The sequence below is a fragment of the Aspergillus viridinutans genome (genome assembly GCF_018404265.1).
Source record: "Aspergillus viridinutans IFM 47045 DNA, scaffold_5, whole genome shotgun sequence".
Classification (NCBI taxonomy): domain Eukaryota; kingdom Fungi; phylum Ascomycota; class Eurotiomycetes; order Eurotiales; family Aspergillaceae; genus Aspergillus; species Aspergillus viridinutans.
The window spans coordinates 60,717-77,934 of NW_025091221.1; the positions used below are offsets into that span (position 1 = coordinate 60,717).

At 50.9% G+C, this 17,218-nt stretch overlaps 7 protein-coding genes across 7 annotated transcripts; 2 read left to right on the forward strand and 5 right to left on the reverse strand.

The window, feature by feature from the left end:
* Nucleotides 1–2,140: 2,140 nt before the first annotated feature.
* Aspvir_006981 (putative secreted glycosyl hydrolase) lies at nt 2,141–2,956 on the reverse strand (the record flags this gene model as incomplete). The annotated part of the gene is made up of 2 exons (XM_043270167.1): nt 2,141–2,683; nt 2,795–2,956. The coding sequence occupies 2 exons, from the start codon at nt 2,954–2,956 to the stop codon at nt 2,141–2,143; spliced, it is 705 nt and encodes a 234-aa protein (XP_043126102.1).
* Nucleotides 2,957–3,522: 566 nt separating this feature from the next.
* Nucleotides 3,523–5,272, reverse strand: Aspvir_006982 (uncharacterized protein; the record flags this gene model as incomplete). The annotated part of the gene is made up of 4 exons (XM_043270168.1): nt 3,523–3,750; nt 4,000–4,067; nt 4,140–4,373; nt 4,483–5,272. 4 exons carry the CDS (start codon nt 5,270–5,272, stop codon nt 3,523–3,525), a joined length of 1,320 nt encoding a protein of 439 aa, XP_043126103.1.
* Nucleotides 5,273–5,718: 446 nt separating this feature from the next.
* On the reverse strand, nt 5,719–8,182 carry Aspvir_006983 (putative NRPS-like enzyme; the record flags this gene model as incomplete). The annotated part of the gene is made up of 2 exons (XM_043270169.1): nt 5,719–7,575; nt 7,655–8,182. 2 exons carry the CDS (start codon nt 8,180–8,182, stop codon nt 5,719–5,721), a joined length of 2,385 nt encoding a protein of 794 aa, XP_043126104.1.
* A 1,908-nt stretch (nt 8,183–10,090) lies between these two features.
* On the forward strand, nt 10,091–11,599 carry Aspvir_006984 (mannitol dehydrogenase family protein; the record flags this gene model as incomplete). Its single annotated transcript, XM_043270170.1, has 1 exon — nt 10,091–11,599. The coding sequence occupies one exon, from the start codon at nt 10,091–10,093 to the stop codon at nt 11,597–11,599; it is 1,509 nt and encodes a 502-aa protein (XP_043126105.1).
* Nucleotides 11,600–12,104: 505 nt separating this feature from the next.
* tpcM (methyltransferase tpcM) lies at nt 12,105–12,830 on the reverse strand (the record flags this gene model as incomplete). The annotated part of the gene is made up of 1 exon (XM_043270171.1): nt 12,105–12,830. The coding sequence occupies one exon, from the start codon at nt 12,828–12,830 to the stop codon at nt 12,105–12,107; it is 726 nt and encodes a 241-aa protein (XP_043126106.1).
* A 1,018-nt stretch (nt 12,831–13,848) lies between these two features.
* Nucleotides 13,849–14,257, forward strand: tpcA (O-methyltransferase tpcA; the record flags this gene model as incomplete). The annotated part of the gene is made up of 2 exons (XM_043270172.1): nt 13,849–13,855; nt 13,881–14,257. 2 exons carry the CDS (start codon nt 13,849–13,851, stop codon nt 14,255–14,257), a joined length of 384 nt encoding a protein of 127 aa, XP_043126107.1.
* A 574-nt stretch (nt 14,258–14,831) lies between these two features.
* Nucleotides 14,832–16,988, reverse strand: Aspvir_006987 (putative C6 transcription factor; the record flags this gene model as incomplete). Its single annotated transcript, XM_043270173.1, has 6 exons — nt 14,832–15,165; nt 15,220–15,311; nt 15,360–15,947; nt 16,017–16,434; nt 16,495–16,891; nt 16,946–16,988. The coding sequence occupies 6 exons, from the start codon at nt 16,986–16,988 to the stop codon at nt 14,832–14,834; spliced, it is 1,872 nt and encodes a 623-aa protein (XP_043126108.1).
* Between the last annotated feature and the right edge of the window lie 230 nt (nt 16,989–17,218).

The following is a 17,218-nucleotide window of genomic DNA, read 5'->3' on the forward strand; positions in this document are numbered from 1 at the left end:
CAGGGCCACCCCAGATCCACCTATTTTGCAGATGTGCATACGACTGCACAATGGCGATAGTGGTGATGCAACGATGATAAGACTTCAATATGACCTTTTGCACGAATAATCTACTATAAGTGTGGTAGCGGGTTTTTGCAGCTAATACAGGCAGCTCACACAGCTAAAAGTACTAGTAATGCATGCATACGCAAGCAGTAGCACTAGAACAATATGAAGGAGACGTCGAATTGGGCGGATTAAAAGTTCATAGAGTGGACTGTTTGCGGAGACCTGCAATCGAGGATATTGTCTGCGGGAAGGGGAATCTCGCTGTGGCAATAGTGCTTGGGGGGTCGGTGCCAAATGCATGGAATCCTCCGGAGGCAAGGAAGTATGCTGTCGGCCCGGCATGTCAGCTTGTGATGGTGGAAGATGTGCGTGGTGATGTTTACATCTGAGGTCTATGATTCCAATCTCTGTTGTGCTAATGGCAACTTCTTTCATAGGCTGTGATGCAGGCGCTGTATGTGTTGCTGGTGGTTTTTGCCGAGAAATAATTCTCACCTCGGTGACTCGGACGAGCGTGAGCACAAGCACAAGCACGAGGACGATCATGAGTATCAAGACCTTAACGAAAACATCTACCTCGAAACTGCCCTCAGCAACATGCAAGCCAAAGGGAACCCGCAACGTGCCAAGGGATATATACGACAAGGGAGACTATATTTCGATTAGTGGGAATGTCTACCAGTAATGGACTTTGTCTCCGTGGAAGGTCTCACGGAAGAACTGGTTGAGAGCATGTGTGGAGGTAAGTTTGTTCTATCCGCAGAATGTGTACAAGCCGAGCTAATCCGGGGCATCTAGGAATCCCGCATAAACAATGGCCAGGTAGAATAGGGGACAACAAGATGATCTTGACAAAGCGAGGGTATAGAAAACAAACCCCAAACTGTCCAGCCTGTCCAGGTACGCATTATCACTGCCCAATACCCGACTCGAATTCATTCTTGGGCGGAGTGGTTGATCTTCTCGTCCGACAGGTACGATAGATCCGAAGTATAATGAAGCAACTCAGTGTGATAAATTCCCATTTGGTACGTACTGAACTCCCACGGCCAGGCAGCTGTCGCCTCCCTGTTGACGTATACGCTCTCTACTTCTACTCAGGATCAACTATGGAAGGAGGTGATGCGGAGCGCGTACTATGTGCATCGTGTGGTGGCAGAACTCCATCAAAGGTCCCTAATAAGACGATAGAATCAATTGTACAATCTACAGACTGGTGACAGATTCATCGTACGAATGCTCCCCGGCTGCGACACTGCCCCATCATCATCGCGGGCTTCGAAGAGAAGCGCCGTGTCCGGACTCGAACGGTCTGGCCAGATAAGGTCAACAAAAGACGGAAATGACCCACCAATCTCATCGTCATACAATATTTGGCGACAGGACTTGATTCCCGGAGCCCCGAATGGGACGGGGAATATATTCGTGCCATTGGGAGCGGTAGCACCAGGCGGACACCAAACTGCATATTACGGGGCTGTGAACCAGCTTCAGGTCCTTGGTGATGGGGGGACAGAGTATTCCAGTAAGATTTGGCGTATATCCTGAACTGCCCCAATCTGTCCTGCTAGCTCAAGCGAGGGGAATTTGCCCTGCTCATATGGCACTCCAGCATCTCCCCAACTGAAGCCTCGGCGAGTCTGAACTTCACCGTACCCAACACCGATAACTTGTTCTTGGATCTTAATGAGTATATCACTGCGAAGCAGGATCCCGAGTGCAGCACCCATTGTTTATTACGATATGGTGGGCCTGGCGGCTCTGGACAATGTATCTTACCTGCCAGACTCAGAAAATGGCTACTTTAAGCCTCTAACAACTTAAATCCAAACGAGGAGGTCCAGCGGCTCGCTGGACATGCCAGTATGATTTTCTTTTGTTACAATTGATGACATATCTGTGAACTAAACAGAGAGTTGAGTGCGACAGAGTCAGTTCCCCGTTTCGTGTCCGGATATCAGTAGTGGTAACATACTGGTCAAGACGCCGCCAGCTGGTATATATTTCTTGCATTTATTCTTCCCACTGGCGCAATACCTTTGACTATAGATACAGAGAATAATGGAAAGAATTGCCATTGCAACCCATTTCATTCTTCAGCTCCCATTGCAAAATTTGCTAAGTCCTGGGAGCTACCAAAAAACACATTAGCCTCGCCTCCATTCTCACTCCAACCAGCATATTGCCAGAACGTAGCCTCCTCCCAGCCTGCCGGCAGCGCGCCCATCTCCTCAGCCCAATTCGCCAACCATAATGCATGGTTCGCGCCAAATGTCGCATTGTTGCCCGCGCACTTTGCCCACCAGCTGGCTGAGAGGAACAGAATCGGCGCTCGACCCGTCCGGAACTTGTACCTGTGAGAGAAATCGAGCATCCAGTCCGTAATTTCGGCTGGCGTCATCCCATGACAAAGCTTCCCTGCAATATTGCCTTCCATCTCCAGCACCCCAGGGAGGGTCTGTCCACCCGCGGTCCAGTTCCCTCCATGTTCGATGAAGAAATCTGCTTGATCGGCTCCGCTGCTTTCCGCCGCAGCTGCGAAGTGCACTGCGCCATGGAGAATCCCCGCAGCGACAGCGCCGGCTGTTTGAGAAGGGAAGCGTACGTTTTGATAGCTGATCCCTTCAGTTGCCTGTGGCGAGCGTCGGTCAATAATAAGTCCGGGCCAGATTACATACACTTAAGATAGGTTGGAGAAAAACGGGGAATGAACACGTCGATCGTTTTGATCGATCTCACCCACCTTGACAAAGACAAATTTCACCCCATCAGCGACTGCGGCCTTCCAGTCTACAGGAAGATGGACCTCAAACAGATCGATTCCTTCAGTTCCATTCTGTGTCGCAGTTGCAGAAGAGACAGACAAAAGGCCTAGGAGGAGCCACCACGGCATCAGAAGTTGCATGATTCCTCGGAGAATTTGTATCAAGTCCAAAAATGGATCGCAGCACGAAGTGACGATCAAAGAGGGGGAACCCCTTTTTTGATGTCCTGATTGAGTTGCGACTTGCAGAGTGGAGACATACACTAAAAGTCCTAGCAGCGCGCTAGTGTAATAAATAAGTTTTAGCAGATTCAAAAATCCTCTCAGTTCTTGGCACAATTTTTACAGGGCTAAAGGATCTCGCTAGAGACCTATCCGGGAAGACGTGGCGTCAGCTTAGAGGAATCGTTTTTGTCCGTCGGTCTACGGATGACCCTGCCAGGGACATTGGTCGTGTGGAATTAGGCAAAAATTGAATATTGCTATGAATGACCGCCATTTTGCTCTCAAGAACGATTAAATTAGAGCGTCGGAAGTGAGCGCACAGACGACTGACTGTTGTAATAAAAGTATTTCTTCAAGAAAGCTGACGTCGTAGTCAAGGTATAAGAAAGCAAGCGGAGTCACCCAGGAATTCTGTGCTGGATCAACATCGCTCAACTATTCTGAGCACAATCTCATTACCTTTGTCCCGCTTTTGGCTCCGTTTAAGCGGTTTCCTCCTTATGCTCGGTTGTGCCAGTCAAGTCTTCCAATCCTATGGTTTTAATTCGCTGCGCCAGGATACTGGTTTCCGTGACTCGATGCTCGCTTTTGATGGAATTGCCGATGAACCAGGGAGTCTCGGTGAAGAGTTTCTTCATCTCCTCCAGGGGCAACTGTTTCGTTTCCGGGAGCATGGCCCAGAAGAAGACGGCGTTGGTGAAATTGCAGACCTAGATACAGGATGTCAGCTACCAGTGAAGGTTCCCCGGAGTATCCTGGGATGCAAGAGGGAGACCACGGAGCAATTTGATGGATGCTCACCACGAACAGGATGTAGAATCTCTATCCAGAGTTTGCCATTCCAATGGGTGTAACTTGACCGATCATTGTGCTAAGAGGGAAGGATGAGTTATCAGCTTTATTTCTCTACTATAGCGAGATTCAGGCTGGGAAAGGACACACTTGAAGGCAAATGATACCATGCAGCCCAAGGCTACCCCCCTCGCTCGTGTTGCTGTATCGAAAATCTCGGCGGGAATCATCCAAGCTATGTAAGATTTAGAGACGACTTCCCTGAATCGGTCAAAGAATAATATGAAAGGAAGGAAGTTGGTCATACACAATGATCCCATACTGGCAAAGCAGAAATTAAAGACCCATGTCATGATAATGAAACCCCAGTGTGCACCCGAGCTGTTCACCTCAGGAGGAAACTGGGCGAGAAGGATTGTGCTGATCACGTATGTGAGACACATGGGAAGATTTCCACCCACGACGAGTTTGCGACGACCGATTTTATCGACGACCATCATAAGAAGGAATTCACCAATGAGGCCAATGATTGAGTTGATGGCTTGGTAGCGCAGAGTGTCCGTCCCATCAATGCCGATTTGTTTCTAGTTTGAAGCTACAGCCAGCCGTTTGAAGAAGAAGAAGAGGGTCTTATTGCAAGGAATACGTACAAAGATGAATAGCGGAGACTCCCGTCATTTGTGTGGCGGCTTGCATAGCGCAAGCCAGTAGCAGACGACGGAAGTTTGACTTGTCGACGATCCACCGATGAAATGCGACCTGGTTATGTTCCTTCTCTGCGGCACAACCATTTGGGAACGCTGGGACAGTATGCTTCCAAATGGGTCCATTAACCCCGGCGAAATGACTTCTTTCAATCATTATGCCTTGGGGTCCGTGGTCAGTTGGCTCCACGAGACTGTGGGCGGCTTGCAGCCGCTCCAAGCTGGCTGGCAGACCGCATTGGTGTGTCCACAGCCCGGAGGGTCGTTGACGCACGCTGCAGTATCGTACGAAAGTGTCTACGGCCTCTGGAGCTGCCTGTGGAAAGTGGTTCACGATGGAGATGGAGATGGAGCGGTTATATTCTGTCTGGACTTGGTCGTCCCACCAAACTGCCGAGCCGTGGTCAAGGTCCAAACTGCTGAAGATCCAGCGATCTAGAGGAGAATGTGGGATCTGGAAATCATCGGTGGAAGATTCCCTTCCATCCTTGAACCCATCCTCGAACCCATCAGGGTGGGTGGTCTTATGTCCTACCGAAGCGATCTGGCATAAGGTTTTCCAAGAGAACGTCATTTGTCTTAGAGGAATCAGGTCCACTCGGCGATTTGCAGAGAGTCCGCGTCCTGGGTAGGTGGTTGGCCTGGGAGTGTGAACACGGAAGACGATGGCGCAGACAACGGTCACAGGGAGCCGATAGAGCACTGCCCTTGCCAGGAATACACTTGCGCTTGGCATTTCGACATTGCTGACACGATCTCATGGTCGATCCGGGGTAAAATGCAAGGCTAACAAGCAAAAAGGGTGGGATTGGGAATTGGGAATGTTCCGTGGCCTGCATTTCCCCGCAAGTTCGCTCGTTACTTTACCCCAGCTTTTGATCTCTACTCCGCAATTAAGACGTAGATACCCTTCGTGATCCAAGTGGGCGTATTTTAGCCCTTTTCATTGATTACATCATCAAATGGTACTGTCTGTATCAGACCTCAGCAGGTTTTCACTAATGATAAGAGCGTCTTAGTCTCTGAAGGGATCTTCAGGCAGTTACATAATTTAGGTAAAGAGAACTGACTGCAGACTCCACTGAAAGTACATTAGTTAGATACTAAACTATTACTAGGATATATTACATTAACAACACCAAAAGATGTAGTATTGAGGATAGTGAGAAATCGCTCATTGTCCTAAATCTTGCTTAGAACCCCCGACAAGTAGGACTTCTGCGCGAGGTGGTGCAATTTGCGGCGGTCAGTTTTATTAGACCTGGTTCTGGGGATGTGACTGACGAGAATAAAGTATTCCGGTATCTTGTGAACAGGCAGCGTAGCCATGACCTCGACCTTCATCCTTTGCGCCAATTGATGAGCCGAGTGGTGACTGGTGATAGGAAGAAACACGACCGAGTTATGCGAAGCAGCGGGGACGAAATGGTCCTCACTGTTAGGCAACCACAGGAAAGCGACTAGAAACGGCTCTCGAGGGCCATCGATCTCGCCGAGCAGGTCCACGATGACCGCGTCCCCAGGGCCCAAAAACCTACGGAGGACGTACTCAACCTCGGTGGCTTCGACTCGATATCCATTAATTTTGAGGAGGGTGTCCTTGCGGCCCAGATGTTCCACAATGCCGGCATGTGTATATCTCCCCAGGTCTCCGGAGCGATAGAACCTGGACGTGGCTGCCCGAGACGGGTGGAGATCTTTGAGCCAGGTTGGTACACTCGGTAAGAATCCAACATCGGGTTTCTGGCAGACACCATCCAGGTATCCTCGGGCCAGGTGGGGGCCTTCAATCAGAATCTCGCCGACGGCGCCGACGGGCATCAGGCACTCCGGAGATTCCGGACTGGTTATCCAAATGGCTCCGCTTCCGCTGCGTCCGACAATAGCGTTCTGGCCCGGTTTGACTTGGTCGTTGTACGCGCAGAAGGTGGCAGCCTCCCCCATGCCATACTGGTTGACCAGTCTCACATGAGGGGACCATCTCATCAGGAGCTCGTTTGACATGGGCTCACCACCAAGGCAGACCAACTCCAACGTTGGCACATCCTGAGGGGAAATTTGAGCGGCGATAGTCGGGGTCAGAAAGGTCATGTTGACCTGAAGGGTATTGGTGTTCTCCACGAGAGTAGATATAGACTTGCCCGGAGTGTGGACACAGCAGCATCCACCAGCGGTGAGGGTGGTCAAATAGTCATTATTGCTGATATCAAACGCGTAATCATCAAATTGCAGCACGCGGCTGTGGCGACCTATTCCAAGCAATTTGTTGTAATCCCGGACAGCCGTAGCATACGCTCGGTGCTCTTGAATAATTCCTTTTGGCTCTCCAGTACTCCCCGAAGTGAACAAGATGAGACAAGCATCACTGGGTTTTACCAGGGGACAGATGATACCAGTGCTGACTGGAAGAGCATGTACCATTTCTGGTGTAACTGCAATGACCGACGGGACGAAAGGGGTGTATCTAGGTTGATAGGCTGGGGAGGTGAGGATTATTTTTGCATTCACGCGGCGAATCACATTCTCAAGGTAAACGGGCGGATCAGTCGCGTCAACGGAGATATATGCGGCGCCGGCTTTCATAATAGCCAGGCGGGCGACAATTGCCCACGTAGACTTCTCAAAACAGCTGATTACAAAGTTTCCCGGACCTACACCGATACTGGCCAGAAACTGTCCAAGTCGAGAGGTTGCATCATCCAGCTGTGCGTAGGTCAAGTCACCATCCCATGAATGAACAGCCGGTGCATCAGGGGTTAGCTGTGCATGCCGTAAGGCTAAGTCGTGCAGCAGCACTTCATAGGATTCGGATACACTCTCAGTATATCTTTGCAACAACTGACGGTCGTGTTTTGAGCACAGGTCCAACTCTCCCAGGGATCGTAATGGAGATGAAAGCACCGCCCCGATGGCCCTATCAAAGGTGTGCAACATACTAAGTGCAAGATCTCTAGAGATGTCGGAGACAGAAAAGGTGAGCTTCGCTCGAAGTTCACCGTTTGCTTGACAGATGCCCAGGAAGAGCTTGGAATTGATGTGCTGTCGGATTTACAACCTGTTAGCGGACGCAGATGTACAGAGCGTGCGGGCCGCGGTTGAAGGAAAGGGAAATGTATACCCCTGGGTTAAAATCTCCCTCTCTTGATCCCTCTGTCATGGCAGATAATTCTTCCGTGTAGCAAATCGTGGTCGTCAGAAATTTCTCAGCGGCCTCGTCGGAAGAATCGTCGCCCACTGACATCTGCGACGTCGCCTCAGACTGAATAAGAGAGACATCTCGGATGAGGTTTTTGACCGGAGCCTCGCAGTTCAGTTCGATGGCGACACGGCGGCCTCCCCCCTGTGCCAATCTAGTGATGAAGTACACGCCGCGCTCCGAATGCCGACCGAGGTAGATTTCCTGCGCCGGAGAGAAGCAGCGCACAGTGAGCAGCCAACTGGCATTGAGGAGCGTTATGATGCTAGGTGGAAGACCGAGAGAGCACTGATATTCCGAGGTAAACACACTGAGAAGCTTATCTGGACTATAAGAGAGTGAGAAATCCACTGAATCCCGTAATATAACTGATGCATTCTTGTCCTTGATTTCGGGGACATCAGCAGAAGTCCACACACAATCTTGGATACGGGTCAAAAGGGGCGCCATGACAGGCGTTACTGTGTGTCTTTATGTGAGGCTAGAGTGAGATACATGCAAACCAATATCGGTCTACACTAAGGTAAGGTTGATCCGAAAAGATGGGGGCAAAGTAGACAAGACCTAGGCAATTATAAGACGATTGCATATGCCATACTATGTTAGGCTCCATCATACTTATTAACCACGCCTGCATCCAGAATTCCCAGGTGATAGAAGTCAAGGTACCTAAAATAATAATGCAGATCAATAATAATAGCTTTGCAGGACGCAGAGTCCCCTTGCTTATTCCACCTTTTTACGGAGATATTCCCTCTGTTTTTCCTTTTTTAGAAATAAGGCTTGTCTGGCGCATGACCTGATAAAATCCGGCATTACAGTCCCCACGCAGGTCCGGAGGGTCTAGATCCAGACCATAGTTAGCTTGGATCAAGGTCCATAGTATCACGGGACCTCAATCCCTTGCTTAGACATTTTATCTGAACGCCATGGGGATCTAGCAACGTGTCCGATACCAGCCACACAGACTCTAGGAGCTCCATAAGGCCATCGCAGTCTCGATTTACCCCTGGCAATTTTTCAGCTGCTTCAGGAGTCCACTCCAGCAGGGTCATGACTAGAAACTGAACCTAATAATCCAGCTACTAGCGTCGGCCTTGGTGCACAATCCTGATTATATATTACCACCAACCACCAAAACATATCATGTTGTCGTTGACCGCTTTCTTGGTCAGCTGTTTTTGCACATATTTAGCATATTTAATTGAAGGCAAGAAGTCCATCACACCAGTAAGTCGCATCAAAACAACCCATTGATTGTACGCGTCGTGGTCGATGACGGGATATGTAGTATGTAGTAAAACCCAAGGAGAAAAATGTCGAGTACTTTGTCTCATCTGAATCGCCAAACCAAGTAGAGTAAAGGATAACATCATGGCTATGTGCACACTTAAACAATAGTACTGTCTTGGATTTTACAGGGGTCACCAGAGTCTAATAACCAGAAGGGTCATGTGAGGTCCTTTGTTATTCCTCCAAGGAGCAAGCCGTAGTCGGGACTGCCGGGAGGATGCCGCCCCAGATTAAAGGGGCCGTGTAGTCATCACATGATATGATTGGTTTTTCCAGCCCCTTCGTTACAGGAATAGCTACCTACCTACGGAGTACCCCATGCTCCACCATCAGCCAATGTTAAGTTCGGGATTGGGCTGGCCGCGTGGGGTCGATGAGAAGGCAAGGCCTGGAATTACCTCTTTGAAGGAAGCAGAAAGGACTTTTTCTAGACCATAGCAGATTGAAAGTCAATAGTCTGGCAGTAGTTATCGTTCCTCTGTGAAACTGGGATGCTTGTATGGGCGCTACATAGAGAGTATGGCCATGATTCATTATCAAATCCAGACTCACTAGACCCGGCGGCGTGGTTCAAATTCTGACGGATTGTGATCGGAGGGAGAGGGATAGTCGGTGTGCCATACGGAGTATATGCAGAGTTTGCAGACCGGTTTGGCAAATCCCGAGTCAGGCTGCCGATACGGGATGTGGCGACCAATAGCAAGGACTGAGAGAAGCTTATATAATTCATTCTGGAAGCGGCAGAAAACTCTTACCATGACGCCACTCTCTGGTGCTCATGCAAGGTGAGGTACTCTGTACTTAAGTTGTCTTGTTTTCCCAATTTCCTTATCAAGTACTCCTGGTACACCGCTCGGGCAGGAATGGCGAGGATGAGTAAGTTATCCCCCCGCCACTGGCCCCTATTTGAACCCCAGCCCATGATGTAAGAATGCTACTCCCTGGACATTCTTTTCCTGTGATCAGCAGTCAAAAGCAGCGGTGACCCTCGATTCAGCCGCTGCAAACCCCTTCATCCTCACAAACCCACCCTTGTCATTCATTCTTCCAACTCATTTGATCACAATGGCACCCCTCAAGCTCAGTAGCAGGAGTCTGTCGCAAATTGCGGCGGCCGGTGGCGCGCTGGTGAAGATCCCAACCTACCAGCGCGGTCGCGCCGTCAAGGAGGGAATCGTCCACATTGGTGTCGGAGGCTTCCACCGTGCTCACCTGGCTGTCTATATCGACCAGTTGATGCAGAAGCACGGCGTGACCGACTACGCAATCTGCGGCGTTGGCTTGCAGCCCTTCGACTCCGCAATGCGCGACGCGTTGGCATCACAGGACCACCTCTACACCCTCATTGAGCGCTCGGCCAAGGGAAGCTTCGCCCACGTCATTGGCAGCATCAACTCCTACCTCTTTGCCCCTGATAATCGCGAGGCCGTTATCGCCAAGATGGCGCACCCGGACACGAAAATTGTGTCGCTCACCATCACCGAGAGCGGTTACTACTACAACGAGAACACACATGAGCTGCAGAGTGAGCACCCGGACATTCAGTTCGACCTCGACCCGGCCAACGACAAGGCACCGCGCACCACGTTCGGCTTCCTCTACGCGGGCCTGACCCGGCGCTACCAGCAGGGACTCAAGCCCTTCACCGTCATGTCGTGCGACAACATGCAGAAGAACGGATCTATCACGCGCCATATGCTCGAGTCGTTTGCGCGCCTGCGCAACCCCGAGGTCGCGGAATGGATTGCCGAGGAAGGCGCCTTCCCCAACGCCATGGTCGACCGTATCACCCCTCAGACGTCAGACACCGACAAGACGGCCCTCGCAGACAACTTTGGCATTGTGGACTCGTGGCCCGTCGTCACGGAGCCCTTCTCGCAGTGGGTGATCGAGGACAAGTTCTCCGATGGCCGCCCTCCTTTCGAGAAGGTTGGTGTCCAGGTCGTCAAGGATGTCCACGCCGTGGAGCAGTTCGAGAAGCACAAGCTGCGCCTGCTCAACGGCAGCCACTCGGCCCTGGGCTACCCTGGTCAGCTGGCCGGCTTCAAATACGTCCACGAGGTCATGGAGAACCCGCTCTTCCGCAAGTTCGTGTGGCAGATGATGCAGGAGGAGGTCAAGCCCCTCTTGCCCGAGATTCCGGGCGTCAACATTGACGAGTACTGCAACACGCTTATCGAGCGCTTTACCAATCCCACAATCATGGACCAGCTGCCCCGTATCTGCCTCAACGCTTCCGGCAAGATTCCCCAGTTTATCATGCCGTCCATTGCCGAGGCGATCTGGGTGACTGGCCCGTTCCGTCGCCTGTGCTTCGTCGCGGCCGCTTGGTTCCACTACGTTAACGGTGTCGACGACAGTGGCAAGCCGTTCGAGGTCGTCGACCCGATGCGCGAGGAGCTCCAGGCCAAGGCTCGCGCTGGAGGCTCCGACCCGCTTGAGCTGCTCAGCATCAAGAGCCTGTTCGGTGACGACTTGCGCAGCGACAAGCGGTTCCTCCAGGAGATCACCACCGCTATGAATGACATTGCCCGGGACGGCGTCATGAAGACGCTTCCCAAGTACGTTGACTGATTCCCACGGCTAGAGCTGTTGGATGGCACAATTGTGTTTGCAAGCGATATTTTGTTTACTTTGTATATGTCAGGAGTGATTTTGGATAAAAGCACCACATAGAGATAGAGATGATAGACTAGCTCCCCTAATTCTCACTTTATTGCGCATTCTATCATTCAGGCACGGCGCCGGTTTCAGAACCTCGGCAGAATACGCTTTTTGATGGATTTATTGCGTTATGGGTACTTGTACAAGGTTGCAGTATATAGGAGTTCTCATAATAATATTCATCACATAATCATCCTACACATACATGGATCTATCCTTACAAAATGGTGATCTACAACTGGCGGTTGGTACTTAGGACACCACTAAATAACGAATTTGGGGAAGAACCTTGTAGAGACCAGAGGTCAATTATGCATTAAAGGTGGTAGGATGCTATATGAAATGAGGTTTATTGATCATCCATGACGCTGCATTTCACTGCAGGTATAGAAATCCTAACGCCGCGTTGCGAGAATCAAAGTAGCTGGCCAACATCCTCGCCCACGAGGTGCTTTAGCTCCTGCAACAGTCCTGTAAAGGCCGCTGGATTGACCCCTGCGTGAGGAAATGAACGGAAATGCTGCAGGAAACCCTCAAAGTCGGTTTGAAAGCGCCATTCCTCATCAGTTTCATACACGACCACATCACTAGGGCCTGAGAAGTCAGGATCCGTCACTTCATGTTGTCGCTCTGGCGGTAGGAGGCCCGTAATGCCGCCCTGGGCCATGTTCAGGTGGAGGCGCAGTGCCCCTGGTCGAAACCACTGCAGCTCCAGAGGAGCCACATTGTATTCTTTCGAACCGCGACTCATCACATTGGTCGCAAAGGCCAGATCCACACTTCCGGGCGGCAGGTCGTCCGCGTCTTCGACTGGCGCGGCGCGATAGGTGAAGCCGTCGCGTCCGAGATGCTCCTCGGCCAGCTGCACGTTTTTCGTCACAATATCGGATACAATAACGTGGTCGAACTTTGACCGCAGCTGCTGTGCGTACGGGCCAATCCCCGCGCCAAGGTCATGAACTGTCCCAAACCGCCCGCCGTGTTCCAAGTGGTAGCGATAGATGCGTTGGAAGAAGCTCTGCGGAACTTGTGGGCGACCCCGGAGATAGTTATCCCAGAATGCCTTGCTACGGGCAAAAACTTGGTCTTTAGTCTCGATGGGTGCTGCCGTTGGAGGAGGAATGCTATGGGGTACAGCCATGCTGACGTTTTGATTTGCTAGCTGGTCGTTGCAGATAGGGTAATTATGTTTATTCTATTAGTATGGTGTACGCACTATAATATAACCTGCGCACTCGGCCACGGAGGTTACAATAAGTCTAATCAATTTATCTAAGACCATCTGTGATCTCACTGGCCTGTCTGTGCTGGCAGTTGGTCTTCAGACATCGGGACTCGGGGGATTTGGGGTTGCTAAGGATAATGGTCCGAGGTATATAAATCCTCCATAATTTCATCTCACCTGTTATAGTATGTTATATAATACCTTTTTATCCATACTGACCATGCTCATCATGACTGTAACTTTAACCTTCGCGTCTAATGCCTACTTCTCTGAGGACCTCTCTGAAACCCAGAACCGCCCCCACCAAGGGAAATAATGAGCGCGCTGCATGCAGCTGCGCCCATCGGACGAGGAGTCGCCGAACCTCACCCAGGTTGGCTGCAGCTGGATCGGCGTGCATCCGGAACAGAGCGTTGTTGGTCGGGGCCATGACCAGCCACGTAAAAGGCACCATCGAGATCGTTGTCATGCAGCCATAATATGAGGTAGTCCTGACCGGCCCGTAGCCCGCGTGCTGGTCGTAGCATGGCCGTAGAGAAGACAGATAGTGATAGCCAAGCTAGGCATCATCTTATGTCCAATGTCATAGAGGCGTAGGAAGTGTTGCAATAATTCCGAGGATTGAGTAGCAGTGCCAAGTAAGACAGGAATGTCAATGAGAGAAAGTCCCATCATGATTCCTAAACCGGCGTGAGATTTGCTACATGGATTGGAACACAGAATAACAACATACCAGAGAGAAAGGCGCCTGTGATGACAGCAGTGGCCTGTATAATATTCTGAGATGAGACATTCTGCGGCATAGTGATAGGAGATGCAATGTGAAGGTACCTAAACAATAGAAAAAAGGTCCAGTGGCTATACTCGATCGATACTACTTATACAGGTGAGTCCCGAGTACAAGACAAGAATTATCCCGATAATCAGCTGCGATATGTCCTGTAAGGCTGTCCTTTCCCTGCACAGCTGTTGCTAACATTGCACACTGCAATAGTCATGATTGGTCGGACGACTATTGCGTGCGCATCCTGTCGGCCATTCGTTCGAGTATGGCGGCGCACTCTCGCCTGTTGATCTGTGATCAGGTCATGAACACGACCATCGGCGACCCTGACTTGGAGTCAGCCCCGAGCCCGCTGCCGGCCAACTACGGCAGCCACACGCGGTTCAGCCACAGCCGGGATATCACCATGATGTCGTGTATCAACGGGATTGAGCGGACGCCAGCCGAGTTCAAGGCCCTCCTCCAGGCGGCAGGATTGAAGTTGAAGAAGATTTGGGACTGCAGGAGCCAGGTGTCTTTGATTGAAGCGGTCTTACCCGAGGTAAATGGCTTTAAATAGTCTGTCCTCATGGAGAATTTGTGGAGCTGGGTAGTGTATTCCAATTGAAAAAGCACATTGTTTCCACGACGATGATCCATGACGGCCAAAAATGGTCCACTGCCACCTCGAGAGGCAAACTATACCAGTTTCCGAAGGGTTGTGACCGTTAGAGGCATACCATTTGATATGACAAGAAATAACAATAAGCAAAGTTCTGCTTATTCAAGACTTGCCGCAACTGAGGCAACTGATGAATGGTTCTGCCGACTGGTTCGATACTCTCACATTTAATAGTGTGATGTAACAGAGCCACGTAACAGCACCCCAAATAGTGGTAGTTTGGTCAGGGAGTCACGGGATGAGTGCAACGTGATCTGCTGGGAGAGCATAGGATTATGTGCCGATGAAAAGGGTGTGAGCTAGACTCGTAGTCACCTTTGTGAACTAGCCATGTGTTGGGTTGGTCTCCAGAAATGTGTAAAGACCTGCATCTTTGCTTGTGGCCAGAGGCTGCTGCTACTGAGTGGTGCACAGAGCAAATCGGGAGAGAGTTACGCATTCTTGAAAAGCGAAGGCCTCGCCTGTCACCGTCTCACTTGATGAACGGTATTGGGAACACTCCCTCGGAAAGACTCGTATCAAACGGCCACGGCCAGTCATCCAGTAGTTCTGGCGGCAGCTGAATCTGAGTGAGAGGGTCCTCGAACCCGGTTAGAGGTTCGTGTATGGTTTCGATGCTGTCTTGATGATCTTCCGACGGCATATTGTCGGGGTTAAGTGACGACCTTCGTGTGGACATAGTCGACGATGCTTGCATGCGCATGTACTCGTCAATGCGACCTACCTGCGCTTTGAGTCTCTCGCTGGCACCAGTGGACCGCCGCAGCCCTGATTCCAACCGATGCAGAAGCTGGGCCATTTCCAATCTATCGCCATGAGTTTCGGCGTATGTCTGTGGGGAATTGCAGGGGATGACCTACAGGAGCGTGCGGACTCGTCGATAAGATCTCTCCGAGAGACTTCCTTCCATGACCGACCCAAGGATATAGCCAATTCCGCCCAGATGATGCAGCTTCGAGAATCAGTCTCAGATCATCGGATCATGAGAAAGGGAACATACCAAAGGAGAACTGATAGCTTTCAGATATTCGACTGGCACTTTGGAAAAGACGCTTAGGACTTGCCCTGCGACGTCACATTTGCCGTCCGCCCCTGGATCTTCGTTTGCGAACAGAACCATGCGCAGAAGTTGGAGGGTTGCTTGAATGTTAGCTGACTGGAAGCCCACGATATCACGAGCCGGATCGCCAGTGACTGGCGGAGTCTCTCGAAACTGCGCAGGCAGAGAAGAGTACATCGAAAGGACGTGGTCCATGACTAAAGACGCGGTCATTGGGACTGGACGGAATAACGACCAGACTCCGGTCTTGCCGTCCGTGTTTGAAGGCGGCCGCCATCGTTGGCAATCAACGGCATGCTCCAGTATTCGGTAAAGGTCGGTGGTGAAGTTCCAGCCACGCATCCACTGACTCGGTTGTCCTTTTCCGCCGTAAGCACCATTAGGATCTCCTTGGACGGACAACGTGTCTGGGATAGAATCGTCATCCTCCTCACTCGGATACTGTACATTGGACTGCGCTTCTCGGTAGCGGATGACTCCGCCCCATACGATGGACGAATAGACATCTAACGTATATATGGACCAGAACTAGCACGGCTGTTAGACTTGGAGCAGTATTATGCACGCAATGTATGAGACGGGGAAACGCTTGCATACCATCCTTCTCCGGACCTCAACCTCCACCGGGCTCAAATCTTTGGGCCATAGCTTCTCATCATGCAGGCCTTCCATTGCACTCAGCGTATGGTAGATCCCCGCATACTGCTGCATGTCCTGGGTTTGTCCATTCTGGATGCCGGCAATACTGAGAATGGCACATGTCCTCAGGTATTCGGTACCCTTCGCTGCGGCCAGGTCTCGCGGAATAGATTCCTTTGCCGCGGCGCAAAAGACCTCGGACGGAGGATTTGCGAGTTGCGAGGGACGCCAGCGCTTTGAATACAGGGCCCCGTCACGAACCCGTGCAGAGGCCAAGGCACACATGGCCATTGTCAACGCGAATAAACCCCGATCCTTGAGGTACTCTCTCTTTTCCAGCCGCATCAGGAATGACGACCGATGTAACAAGGGAAATCTATCCGAAATAAGGCCATTAGCCCAGCCGTCCCGCGTTCTTGGATAAGGAGATAAATACATGGGATATACAATCTCGAAATAGACGTGAGCGAGATCGTGAATGGTGTTCTGACAGCCAATAGCAAATGCCTTCCACGAATTTACCAACGCTCCATCATTGGAAGTTGGAGCGGTCGTCCAGGTGCCATTCAGAATGTCCCATGGTGAATCAGCAGCACCAGGCTGTCTGACAGCATCAGGACGAGCTGAATGCGAGGAGGAGGATCCTGCGCCAGCATCCAAGCCGACTGGCCGAGTAGACTGGTTTTCTGCTAAACTGGCATTTCTCGGAGCACCTCGCCTCCTGGCCGGACGATCATATGTACACTGTATACCAAAGTCCGCGCAGTTCTGGCAGGGCGCCAGAGGGCCGTTGACCTTATTGCATTTTATGCTACGTCGGTGGCAGAAGTCACCTATGGACTGTTAGGAAACAAATCACGGATATAGCTTTGATAGGAGCCACTAACAAGCTTTAGAAGTGCGCTGAAATTTCCGCGGACGTTGCGACATTCCCACGATGGTCTGACACTAGGTAGTACGCTAGGGAGGGCGTGGAAATGAAGCTGTTAAACTGTTAAACGCGTCGAACTGACGATCCGTGGCGTCCGTTGCAGTGGCGGCTGCTGACCAATTACATAGAAGTTACCGAGGTATTCCCTACTTTCCCTGCTATTAAGTGGTACGGACAATAGCTCGGCATGATTCGGTCAAAACTCGGAATACTGAGAAAAGTAAGTCAA